A 12,331-nucleotide genomic window follows, 5' to 3' on the forward strand; every position below is an offset into this window, starting at 1 on the left:
CCGCGCGCTCAGGCACTGCCGCGGACACCCTCAGAGAGCTCATTAGCATAACAAGCTACCCAGAACGCATCGCGCTGAACAGCGAACAGAACGGGCGTATTTTTAAAATTTTGGTAAAATCGGAGGACAACGACGAGTGAGAGATTGAGAAATACTTGAGGGAGCTCATTCTGCGTTCAATACCGGACCACAATGTAGCCACTGTATCTTTACGGTGTTGTGTTTCTAGGTCTTTAAATACCGCTGCAGGGAACACGGCATTCGTGCTCGCTTCGGCAGCACATATACTAAAATTGGAACGATACAGAGAAGATTAGCATGGCCCCTGCGCAAGGATGACACGCAAATTCGTGAAGCGTTCCATATTTTTTGCACCCCCGCGCACCCACATTTTCCATCCAGTGCCCAACCAGCTGCCCCCAGACCACCCCCAAGCCTCCTCCTCATCATCATCCCCATGGAGACACAGAGCCGGAGCAGGGGAGCACCGTTTTTATTGTTGCTGAACCAGCGAAGGAGGCGTGAGGGGCTCCCCTGGGTCTGGGGGTGCCCGCGGTTAATGGCAGTCGGTGGCATCGTGGGACAAGAACAACCAGCAAAGATTCCCCTGTGAGCAACCCTTGGCACATAGAGGGACCCCCAAAATGCCCCACGGAAAAGCAGAGCCCACCCCTCCAGCACATACACATGTAAATACGCACACGTGGTAAAACGCACAAGCTATATTACATTTAAAAACAGCCCCGTTCTGCGGGCTGGGCATGGGGTAAAAAGCACCGGGAGCTGCCCACACCCAGCCCTGGTCAGGCCTCCTGGGTCTGGGGGTGCCCACGGTTAATGGCATCGTGGGACAAGAGCAACCAGCAAAGATTTCCCTGTGAGCAACCCTTGGCACATAGAGGGACCCCCAAAATGCCTCATGGAAAAGCAGAGCCCTAAAGGGGGCTGCACTCCTCCAGCACACACACACACACGTAAATACACACACACACATATGATAAAAAACACAAGCTATATTACACTTAAAAACAGCCCCGTTCTGCAGACAGGGCATGGGGTAAAAAGCACCCAGAGCTGCCCACAACCCGCCCTGACCGAGCCTCCTGGGTCTGGGTTAATGGCAGTCGGTGGCATCGTGGGACAAGAGCAACCAGCAAAAATTTCCCTGTGAGCAACCCTTGGCACATCTGCCCCCCCCCATGGAAAAGCAGAGCCCCAAAGGGGGCTGCACCCCTCCAGCACACACATGTAAATACACACACACACATACACACGTGATAAAAAAAACACAAGCTATATTACACTTAAAACCAGCCCCGTTCTGCAGGCTGGGCATGGGGTAAAAAGCACCGGGAGCTGCCCACACCCCGCTCCGGCCGAGCCCCCGGTGGGCTGCGGGAACAACGGGAACGCGGCAGCCCCGGAGGGAACGCGGCAGCCCCGGGGCTCTTCCGCCGCCTCAGCGATTGCTCAGCAGCCGCCCGGGAGCTGCTGTTTCACCGCAGAAAAATCTGGACCCACATCACCCCACCGAGGGAGGCTGGCCCCGCCTGATTCTTTTTTAAAAACACCTGGGTTATAAATAGACACACGAGCAGTTCCAGCAGGGCTGTACTGGCAGCAGGGCGGGTGAGAGGCACCTGCTCTGCACCCACTGCCCTGCTGCCAGCACAGCCACAAAGCCCCGGCCTGGGAGCAGGGAAAGGGCTGAGGAGGGTCCGGGAGAGGCTGCACAGGGCACACGAGGGGCTGTGGGGGCAGCATCAGCTCATCTGGCCCAGGTAGTCTGAGAGCAGCAGCTCCGGGGGCAGGAACACGCGGTGTTTGTTGCTCACTTTCATCTGGCGCTTCCCTTCGATGTCCGAGCCTGAGGGTGGGATGGAGAGGTCAGCACAGCCCTGTTTTCCCTCTCAGGGGTCTCCAACTGCCCTTCCCCTCCATCCTGGGGTTTGTAGTGGGCACAGGCTGCCCTGTTTTCTGTGCCCTCCATCCTGGGGTTTGTGGTGGGCACAGGGCTCCCCTGTTTTCTGTGCCCTCCATCCTGGGGTTTGTGGTGGGCACAGGCTGCCCTGTTTTCTGTGCCCTCCATCCTGGGGCTCATGGTGAGCACAGGCTGCCCTGTTTTCTGTCCCCTCCATCCTGGGGTTTGTGGTGAGCACAGGCTCCCCTGTTTTCTGTGCCCTCCATCCTGGGGTTTGTGGTGGGCACAGGGCTCCCCTGTTTTCTGTGCCCTCCATCCTGGGGTTTGTGGTGGGCACAGGGCTCCCCTGTTTTCTGTGCCCTCCATCCTGGGGTTTGTGGTGGGCACAGGGCTCCCCTGTTTTCTGTCCCCTCCATCCTGGGGTTTGTCCCCTCCATCCTGGGGTTTGTGGTGGTTTCTGTGCCTTCCATCCTGGGGCTCGCTCTCTCCGTCATTAGTGCACAGGTTGATTGCCACAAACAGCTCCTAATGAAACAGCAGAGCCTCCTCTGGAGGGATGGAGCCTGATTCCATCCCTGCCTTGGCAACAAAACCTTTGGGGATGCCCAGAACGGCAGGGTTGATCCTTGGGAGGAGGAAGCAGCTGCAGGAGAGGGAACCCTGTGAGCAGATTCTTGCTCTGGACCACCCAAATTTCCCCTCAGAGCCGGGTCTGGCTGAGCTTGGTGACCACTGGGGCTGCCCAGGGAGCTCAGGGCATTGCTGGGGAGGAAGCAGAAGGGGTGGGATCGTGGGGTTATCTCTGAGCCCCAGGGCAAGGCGGGGCCCAGAGGAGGAAGGGAGGAAAAGATAGTGATGGAGGGAAAGGGAAAAACAACAACAAAGCGAAAAACCAAAACTAAAACCAAGCAGACACGGGGCTCTTACTGGCAGAGACGAGATCCATGTACTGGCAGAGGGCGTGGAGCAGGAGCCTCTCAAAGCTGGGGGAAGAGGGGACAGGGTTAGTTAGAGCCTGACCTGTGTGTCCCTGCCCTGCCCTCCATCCTCCTGGGACACACAGAACAGGCCAGGTGGGTGTCCTGTGCTCCCAAATCCCCTCTGCAGCCTGGGGAACCCCAGAGATGCGGAAATACCTGTTATCCATCAGTGCTGTGTAGACAGATTGAGGGGTGACAGAGAAGAAGGCCAGCAGCTCCTCCTCCAGCCCCTCCAGAGTCCCCTGTGAGGAGAGAGACAGGAACTCAGCGAGGATAGGACAGTGATGGCACAACTCATTCCCCAGGATTTAATGCCAGCAGCTCCTGGGCAAGTTAATTGGATGGCAGACAGCAGGAGGAGGAGGAGGAGGAATCTCCCATCTCCAGCCCCTGGGGCAGGGAAGGATCCAGCTCCTGCCAACTGTGTGTGCCAAGGGCTGGCACCGTCCCTGGTGCTCACAGCCAAAGCTCAGTGCTGTGCAGAGCTCAGTGAGCCCAGGGACACAGAGCAGCACACTGAAGGCAAACAAGGCAGCAGGCAGGAGGAGCCCAGGCTGCATTGAGAGGCTCTAATTAGCACCAGGGAAAAACAAACAGAGCCCCAGAGAGCAGAGGGAGCAGGGTGGCAGCACCCCCAGGGCTGGCAGAGCAAGTGCAGGGCTGCTCTCACCTCCCTCCTTTTACCCCCTTGCAAAATACATCGGAGTTGCCCCAAATTTTACCTCGTCACAGACATCTTTTAATGAAAAAACCTTTCCTTAGGATTTTTTCCTCCTGAGAAGCCCAGAGGCCTCAGGAACAAAATGCAAACATTGATTATCTGCTGCTGTGGAATGCAACAAGTGCATCTGTGATTGGTCTCATGTGGTTGTTTGTAATTAATGGCCAATCACAGTCAGCTGACTTGGACAGAGAGCCCAAGCCACAAACCTTTGTTATCATTCTTTCTGATTCTATTCTTAGCTACCCTTCTGAAAAAACCTTTTCTTCTATTCTTTTAGTATAGTTTTAATGTAATACATATAACAAAATAATAAATCAAGCCTTCTGAAACATGGAGTCAGATCCTCATCTCTTCCCTGTGAACACGGTCACATTACCTCTCTCCTTCCTGCTCAGCACTTTTACCCCCTTTCAAAATACATCAGAGTTGCCCCAAATAACCTTGTGTGGGTCACTGTGAAGACCCCAAAGGCTCCACTGTTGTCCCCATGCCTTGTTTCACCTGTCACCTGCTGTCACTGCACAGAAACTGGGAAACAACCACTAAAAAAAAGCCCTGTAAGCGCCAGAAAAATCTGAACTGAGCCAGGAAAAGCCCATGTGCTGGGAGCTGGATGTGTGTCTGCAACACGAGCACGTTCCCAGGAGCTGCTCTGAAATGTGGCACAAGGTCAGGGCACAGCTCTGGGCTGTGCAGGGACCCCTGGCAGCCCCCACTGTTGTAAAGTCATGGTTTGCCTCAGATATTCTGGGTTTCTCCCTTATAATTCCCTCCCAGGTGTGTCAGTCACCTCTCCTTTCCCCTCAGAACACTGTCTGTCAATCCTGGCATTCCAGAATTGGCAGATCCAAAGGATGCCCTCTACCCCTGGGGGGCATTGGGGCCATCCAAGTGTCCTTTGTCCCTTTGTCCCTCCCCTCCTGTCCCTGGCTGGTGGCTCCCTGCCCCTTCCCTGCCCCTCTCCCTGGGGTTAAAGGAACACCAACCACGGGCTCAGGGAGTTCTGTTGGAGCTGGTGCTGCATTCAGAGGCCTGTGGGCCAGAATAAAGCTCTGGGTCCAAACCCTCCATCAGAACCGACTCCTTTCCTTCACCATCCCCTTAAAGCTTCTCCTCAGAGGGAAACCTGAGGAGCAGCCCCTGCTATGGGGGGAAGCTCCATCCCAGCACCACCAGAGCTCCTGCAGGCCTGGAATTGTCCCCACGGGCCCAGCTGCAGCACCCAGCCAGCCTAAAGGGTCTGTGGGGTGAAACACCACACACCCACAGCCAAAAGGGTCTGTGGGGTGAAACACCACACACCCAGCCAGCCAAAAGGGTCTGTGGGGTGAAACACCACACATCCCATAGCCAAAAGGGTCTGTGGGGTGAAACACCACACACCCACAGCCAAAAGGGTCTGTGGGGTGAAACACCACACATCCCACAGCCAAAAGTGTCTGTGGGGTGAAACACCACACACCCAGCCAGCCCAAAGTGTCTGTGGGGTGAAACACCACACATCCCATAGCCAAAAGGGTCTGTGGGGTGAAACACCACACACCCACAGCCCAAAGTGTCTTTGGGGTGAAACACCACACACCCAGCCAGCCAAAAGTGTCTGTGGGGTGAAATCACCACACACCCAGCCAGCCAAAAGTGTCTCTAGGGTGAAAACACCACAGTGCCACTATTTGGTCAAGCAGCAAGGGCCAGACAAGCTCAGGCACGTGCTGTGCAGCCATACTATATAATATATACTATATGCTATATACTATATATATATATATATATATATTTATATATTTAAATATATCTCTATATATATTTATTTATATATATATTATATTATATATAATATATACTATATATAAATTATTATATATTATATATAACATATATTTTATTTATACATTATATAATATTTATATGTAATATTTATATATTTTTTATTTATATATCTATATTTTATTGGTAATAATTCCAACACCCCAGAGACCCCTGCTGTGCCAGGCTGTCCCCAGCTCACCATGGGGATCCTGCCCCTCTTCAGGGTGGCACGCAGGCGGCGGCTGATGCGCTGGAAGCACTCCTGGGGGGTGTAGGCAGGGAGCTCTGCAGGAAGGAAAAGGGATTTAGGCACAGCTCACACAACTCCAGAGCTCACAATGTCACTTCTTGGGAGGAGCCAGTGTCCCCCTAGCTGCTCCCTTTACAGTCACCCCTAAAGCAGCAATGCCCTCCCCAGCACAGGGGGTTTGGGGGTGGCTGTGCCCATCATCCCAGCCTCTTCTGGCTCCCAAAAACCCTCCCAGGTCCATGCTGGGGGTCTGCAGGCATAACCCCCCCATTGCCACACCCATAGGGCGAGCTCAGGCATCCCCTGGCCGCACCACAGACAGGGAGTGGGCGCAGCCCTCCCAGAATGTACACAAGGAAGGAAAGGGAGAGGCTGTCCCCACCCTGGGTCCCCTCCCAGCACCTTTCCACTTGTCCTCGTTCTTGACAGGCAGCTTCCTCCTGTGCTTCTTCCTGGCCTCCTCCTCCAGGTAGAGCAGGACCCTCTCCTGCTCCTCTCCCGAGCGGTTCATGAAGTCGTTCCAGATCTGACAAGAGAAGCCACCAAGCCCCACTACAGGGGTCTGGGGGGTGCACAGCCACCCAGGGCCCCTCCCCACACCCCATGAGCCCCCTCCTCACCCTCTGATCGCCAGGGATGGCCCTGAGTGTGGCCCTGTCACACCAGGGAGAGGCCACATTTCAAAACACCCAGTGTGAGGCAATGGGGTTTTGGCAAGGGGCTTGTGCCAGAGGAAGTGCTGCAGCTCACCAGGTACTCACTGCCCTGCAGGCACAACTCTCCATGAGAGCATCTGCCTGGAAATTCCCCCATTCCATGGATGCCAGGAGCCCATCACCCCCCAGCACACACAGATCCCATCCTGACACCAAATCAGGCAGAAGCAGCAGTGCAGCAGCTCAGGCACAGGGAGGCACAGGGATGGATGGAGGAGTGAACTACAAGCATGACACGCCACACCAGTGTCCCCAAGGCAGTGGGGTGGCTGCACCCACCTCCACATAGGTCTCATTGTTGCAGGCCTCAGTGAAGATGCTGGGGGTGGCAGAGTGGCTGAGCTCTCCCTCGTCGCTCCCGCAGTCGTCCTGCTCCAGAAGCGTCATCAGGTAACGAGCTGGGGCCAAGAGCAAAGCCTGAGATGGGGGAAAAGCACCTCCAGAGAGGCTCCTTGCCCCCAGAACAGCTCAGGGGTTGCCCTGGGGGAGAAACCCTGCTGGTCCTTACTGTTCTCCAGCCTCTGGAGGCTCTTGCGGCCCTTGGCCCTGGGGATGAGGTCGGAGTTGCGGATGGCTTTGTTGATGTAGTACTGCTTCCTCTTGGACGGAGAGAAACGCTTGGAGGGGGAGTCCTGCAGCAGGGGCAGGCAGTCCTCGATCCTCCTGGGGGGCACAGCAGCAGGGGTGAGCCCAGCTGAGGGGGCTGGGGCAGCCACAGCAGCGGGATGGGGCACCGGAGCATCAGCACCATTGTTACAGCAACACATCCTCCTTTTCCCTCCGGTCACCGTGACCTCCAAACTCTAAGCAGCTGTGTGTCAGCACTGGGAGGGCCAGGTAATTAACCTGGGTGATTAACCTGGGCAATTAAGTGTGCCACACAGGAAGCAAAGCAATGGATCCATCCCTGCTCACCAGGAAGCAAAGCAATGGATCCATCCCCTCACGCTCACCGTGGTCATGAGCGGGTTGGCACCGACCCTGCCACCTGCAGGAACAGCACCCCAGCCTGGCACTGCCAGCTCCTGGGGGCACCCAAAGGTGCTCTGCTCACCACACGGTCAGGGCGTTGCTCGGTCACAGGCACGGCTGAGGAATGGCCATAAAACTGAGGCATTTTACGGGAAAACGAAGCCACGCCACGAGCGCTGTGCTGAACGCAACTGCTCGGGTTTCAAAGTTTACCAAACACCAAAGACAGGAAGTTTCGCTGCCTTCACTTCCCCTCAGGGTCGTTTGGGTTTCCTTTAGCACAGCACAAGGTGGGGGAGAAAATCAACACCCCTGAAAGAACCCCCAGGAGTGTCCATGCAGGACGAGGAGCTGCCCAGAGTGACCACTGCCTCCACTGCCACAGCCTTGTGTCGCAGGCATCTTTTAATGAAAAAACCTTTCCTTAGGATTTTTCCTCCTGAGAAGCTAAGAGGCCTCAGGAACAGAATGTAAACATTGATTATCTGCTGCTGTGGAATGCAACAGGTGCATCTGTGATTGGTCTCATGTGAATGTTTGTAATTAATGGCCAATCAGCCCAGCTGGCTCGGGCTCTCTGTCCGAGCCACAAACCTTTGTTATCATTCCTTTCTATTCTTAGCTTAGCTAGCTTTCTGATGAAACTTTTTCTTCTATTCTTTTAGTATAGTTTTAATGTAACATATATCACAAAATAATAAATCAAGCCTTCTGAAACATGGAGTCAGATCCTCATCTCTTCCCTCACCCAACAACTCCTGTGAACACCGTCACAGCCTTGCTCCATCCACAGGGCCCTGTCCCCATCCTGTCCCCTCCTTTCCAGCATTTATGGGAGCCCCAGTCCTGCAATCAGGTGCTGGCAGAGGTGATCTGGGCACAGGGCAGAGCAGGTTGTGCTGTCCGATTGCAGCCTGGGCTAACAGCCAGCTGCTCACCCTCGCCAAAACCTTGATTTTTTTTCCCCTTTTCCTGCATGGGGGGCAGTGATACAGTTTTGGCTGCTGATGGAGGGGTAAAATAAACAACAAACCGTGGCAAAGGTGGGCTTGGAAAGAATAAAAGAGACTCAGGTATCAAGGCAATGCCCAGAGGACGGGTGGGGAGCAGTAACCCAACCTGCCACAGCCAGCAACCAGGGCTGGCGGATCAAGTTGTGATACAAAGACGGTTACAAAAAACTGAATAAACAGAGGGAGTCACCTTACGCCGGCCCCAGCTCGAGGGTTTGAGTACACAGCTGCAGGCCGGGCACTCCCTGGAGCAGACACAGCCCCAAAAGAGATGTCAAAATCCAGGGGGAGCACCCCGGGAACCCCCCGAGCCCCGTGGCTGGGAGGGGAACAGGCTGAGCCATGCTCAATTCCCTTCCTGAAGCCTTCAGGGCCGTTTGAGGCTGCCCTGGCACCGGGCACCGCCACGTCTGCCCTGGCACTGCCACCTCCGCCCAGTGCCAGCCTGGAGGGAGGGTCACAGGGGACAGTGACCTCGGGACAGTGACCCGTGTCGGATCATAGCATCGGTGCCAGGCTCAGATGGGACCCCAGGAGGGATCATTCAAACCGTGACCCCGGGGACACCGGGCCTGACAGACAGACAGACAGACAGACAGACAGACAGACTCCTGCCTTCTCCTCCTGTCCCATTCCCAAGGAACTCGTACTCTGCCGGGGGATTTCGGAGCTATTCCTGTCACTGACCCCTTGGCAGCAGAACAAAGTCGTTCCGCACGGTCCCGAGCCCCCGGTACTCCGGTGCAGGAGCGGGGGGCTCCAGCCCACCCCCGGTGACCGGGAGGAGCACCGTGACCTCCAGGGGATAAACGCTAATTTTAAGGCTCATTATGCCGGTGCCGGGCTCGGCTCTGACAGCGCCCGCGGGCCCGGGGAGCTGGGGACGGGCTGTCCCGGGAGGCGCCGCCGCCGCCGCCGCTCCCCGCCCGCACCGACAGCCCGGGGGGCTCCAGCCCGGCCCGACCGCCCCACGGCCCGCCCGGCCCCGGGCCCGCACTCACGGGAACGGCTCCTCGGGGCCCGCGCCGCCCCGCAGCACCACCATGGCGCGCCGGGACTGGGATCGGAACCGGGACGGTGACCACAACCGGGACCGGGACCGGGACCTCCCTCCGCCTCCTCCACCCCCGGCCCGCACCGGCGGCACCGGGCCCGGCACCGCCCGCTGGAAGTGACGTCACGGGAGGCGGGGGCACGGGAAGCCCGCCCCGGGCGTCGCGGGAGGTGGGGCACCGGGGGATGCTTCGGGGAGCCCCAGGAACCGGGGCTCGGCGGCTGCCGGACCCCATTAATCCCGCGTGAATCCGTGTTGCCCCCCCATAGCTCCCCCGTTAATCCCCGTGAACCTCCAGTTAACCCCCGTTAAAGCCCCGTTAACCTCCGTTAACCCCCGTTAAACCCCCCGTTGCCCCCCGTTAACCGCCCCCCCCCTCCGCCGCTCTACCGGGCCCCGCGCCCTGCCCGGCGCCGTTCCCCCGCCCGTCCGCCAGGCGGCGCTGCGGCCGCGCCCCCGCCGCGCGCAGCATTTGCATGCCGACCAATGGCGGCGAGGGGCGGGGCTCTCCGGGATAGACGGACCAATGAGAGCGCGGGGCGGGGAGGGGCGGGGCCCTCCGGGCGCGGTGGGCCAATGGCGGCGCGGGGCGGGGCGGCGCGGGGCGGGGCCGGGTCCCGCCGCCCGCCCGCCGCCCGCCCGCCCGCGGGGAGAGCAGCGCCGCGGGCCCCGCGCGCACCGGCCCCGCCGAGCCCGACCCCGGGCGGCCGCGGCTGCTATGCGGCTTCGCGGCGCACGGCCTGCACCGGGTAAGGGGGGACGCGCCGCCGCACCGCTCCCGCCGATGGGATCGGCACCCAGAACGGGAGCTCCGCCGCGGCCGTAGCCGGGACCGGGAGTCGGGGGCTGGGCGGGACCGGGGCCGGGGAACGGAGCTCAAGACCGGCCGCCTCTCCGAGGTGGGCTGGGCCCTCCGCTGCCGGTGCTGGGCGGGAGCGCGGCGCCCCCTCCCCCCGCGGCCGGTTACCGGCCGCCTCCCCCACGCGGGGCTGGGGTTCCTCCCCCGCGGTCGGTCCCGGCCTTGACTCTCCGTTCTCGCCGGGCGCTGCTGTCCGGGCCGGGCAGAGCCCCGTGGCCCCGCCCTGTGCCCCCCCCCCCCCCCCCCAGCCCCGCGGTGTCCCGGGGTCCGGACGGCGGAGGGGCCAGGCCGGGCCGACCCAGGCTCGCCTCTCCGCGTCGGGGGCGGCCGTTTCCCCCCGTTTATTCGCGGGACCAGGGCCCATTGGGGCCCCGCCGCCTCCGTGCCCGGTCCTGCTGAGCGCCGCCGGTGCCACGTGCCGCCGGGAGCGGGGCCGGGCTCCGTTTTGGGGATGGGACTCCTGTTCTCCTGGGCTCCCCGGGGAGGGCACCCACCGGGCACCCACGCTGTCTCTCCTCCTCTTTCTCACTCAGCCTCCGCGACACCCCCGGAGCCCTTCCCGGCAACGCCGTGAGCCCGCCCGGGGGGTGTCCGGCCGCGGCCAGCCCAGCCCCGGTGTCGGTGGCACAAAGGCCCTTCCGTCACACCCCCGCTGCCTATTTTTAGCCGCTGTCGCTGCCGAGCACCTGCCCCGGGGACGCGGGTGACGCCGCCGCCGCCTCGAATCCCTCGCGGGACCCCCCGGTCACCGCCCCACGGCGGGGAACCACGCACCGGCCCCCGTGGCCCCGGAGGGACAAAGGGGCACGGCTCAAGGTCACCGGGGTGCCACGGAGCCCCGGCTGTGGCCGCACCACTCGGGTTTCCCTGTGGAGAAGCGGCAGCGTGGCTCCGCGGTGCTCGGGGAGGCGGCTCCGCGCCCGGTGCTGGCACCGTGTCACCCGGGGGGCCGGGAGCACGTGCCCGGCTCGGTCCGGCTCCGGTTCGCTCGTGGATGGCGCTGGGGACGGGGTTGAGGTGCGGTGCGCGGCCGGTGAGCGGCGGCTCCGGTGCGGGAGCGTCCGTACCGCGATCTGCCCTCCGTGAGGGCCACACAGCGCTGGTTAGAGGGGAAACTGAGGCACGGCTACTGCTGGCCCGCTTGTGCCGCGCCTCTGCCGGCTCCCCATGGAGGCGGTGGCTGCCGAGCTTGTCGTGACGGCCGCGACGTGTCCGTGCATGGCGTGAGCCGGCCCGGGAGCGGATGCAGCCGCGGCGAGGCGTGGGGGAAGCGGCTCCCGCCCGCCCGCCCGCCCGGCCGCGGCCCCGCAGCCCACACTGGCAGCGGGTTCCTCTTTCCAGAATGCGCGGGATCGCGGCGTAGCTGCCGGTTGTTCTGGCCCCGCAGCCCCACGGTCTGGCCCCGTGAGGGTCCTGCCGTGGCAGCTGAAACGGGCAAAGACCGTGCCCGGTACAACCGCGGTGCTCCGGTGAGCTCCTTCCCTGTCGTCAGTGCGGACGAGGTCACGGTTTGGGACTGGCCGTCCACACCGGGGGCTGCCGGTCACACCAGGGCTTGAGAGCTCAGTGGTAGAAGGGATCCAGACCAGGGTGTTGGGGTTCTGCAGGGTCAAGCTGAAATCCCCTCGGTGTTTCCCAGTGGGGCAAAGCACAGATGAGCTGCTTGCAGGCTCGTGTTGCCTTGGAGGCCCCCCAGGGAAGGGGAGCAAGGGGACTGAGCCCGTTTGCCAGGGTTTCAAAGCTCTGCCTGTCCATCCCCTGGGATCAGCCCCGGGGTGCTTTGGGGCCCCTCCAGTGTGCAGGGCAGCCCCCAGTGCTGCCCACGCCCCACCACGATGTGGGATCCCCAGCAGGGGATGTGCCTTGTCCCCTGTGGGGGACCCGGTGGATGTCCCTCCCCAGCAGGGCCTGTTGTTATCAGCGGGCGTGGGTCCGCCGGTATCCGCTGCCTGCAGGGCCGGGCAGGGCTATCGGGTCCGGCAGGCCCCTTCCCCCTCCAGCAGCAGGCCCGGCCGCCCTATCTCATTAGCTCG

General features: G+C 60.5%; 1 protein-coding gene and 1 non-coding gene across 3 annotated transcripts; one reads left to right on the forward strand and one right to left on the reverse strand.

The window, feature by feature from the left end:
• Positions 1–263: 263 nt before the first annotated feature.
• Positions 264–370, forward strand: LOC131569099 (U6 spliceosomal RNA). The gene has a single exon (XR_009275764.1). It is a non-coding gene; the product is annotated as a U6 spliceosomal RNA (small nuclear RNA).
• Positions 371–491: 121 nt separating this feature from the next.
• R3HDM4 (R3H domain containing 4) lies at positions 492–9,542 on the reverse strand. Of its 2 annotated transcripts, XM_058821037.1 has the most exons (8): positions 9,387–9,542; positions 6,909–7,063; positions 6,680–6,798; positions 6,087–6,210; positions 5,634–5,719; positions 3,058–3,143; positions 2,849–2,904; positions 492–1,867 (listed from the first exon to the last, which is right to left on the reverse strand). In XM_058821037.1, the coding sequence occupies exons 1-8, from the start codon at positions 9,428–9,430 to the stop codon at positions 1,764–1,766; spliced, it is 774 nt and encodes a 257-aa protein (XP_058677020.1). In that variant the 5' UTR covers positions 9,431–9,542; the 3' UTR covers positions 492–1,763. The 2 variants fall into 2 exon arrangements, with proteins under 2 accessions (XP_058677020.1, XP_058677019.1); XM_058821036.1 differs by lacking the exon at positions 9,387–9,542 and having other exon boundaries at positions 6,909–7,167.
• Between the last annotated feature and the right edge of the window lie 2,789 nt (positions 9,543–12,331).

The sequence above is a fragment of the Ammospiza caudacuta genome, chromosome 28 (genome assembly GCF_027887145.1).
Source record: "Ammospiza caudacuta isolate bAmmCau1 chromosome 28, bAmmCau1.pri, whole genome shotgun sequence".
NCBI classification, from domain to species: domain Eukaryota; kingdom Metazoa; phylum Chordata; class Aves; order Passeriformes; family Passerellidae; genus Ammospiza; species Ammospiza caudacuta.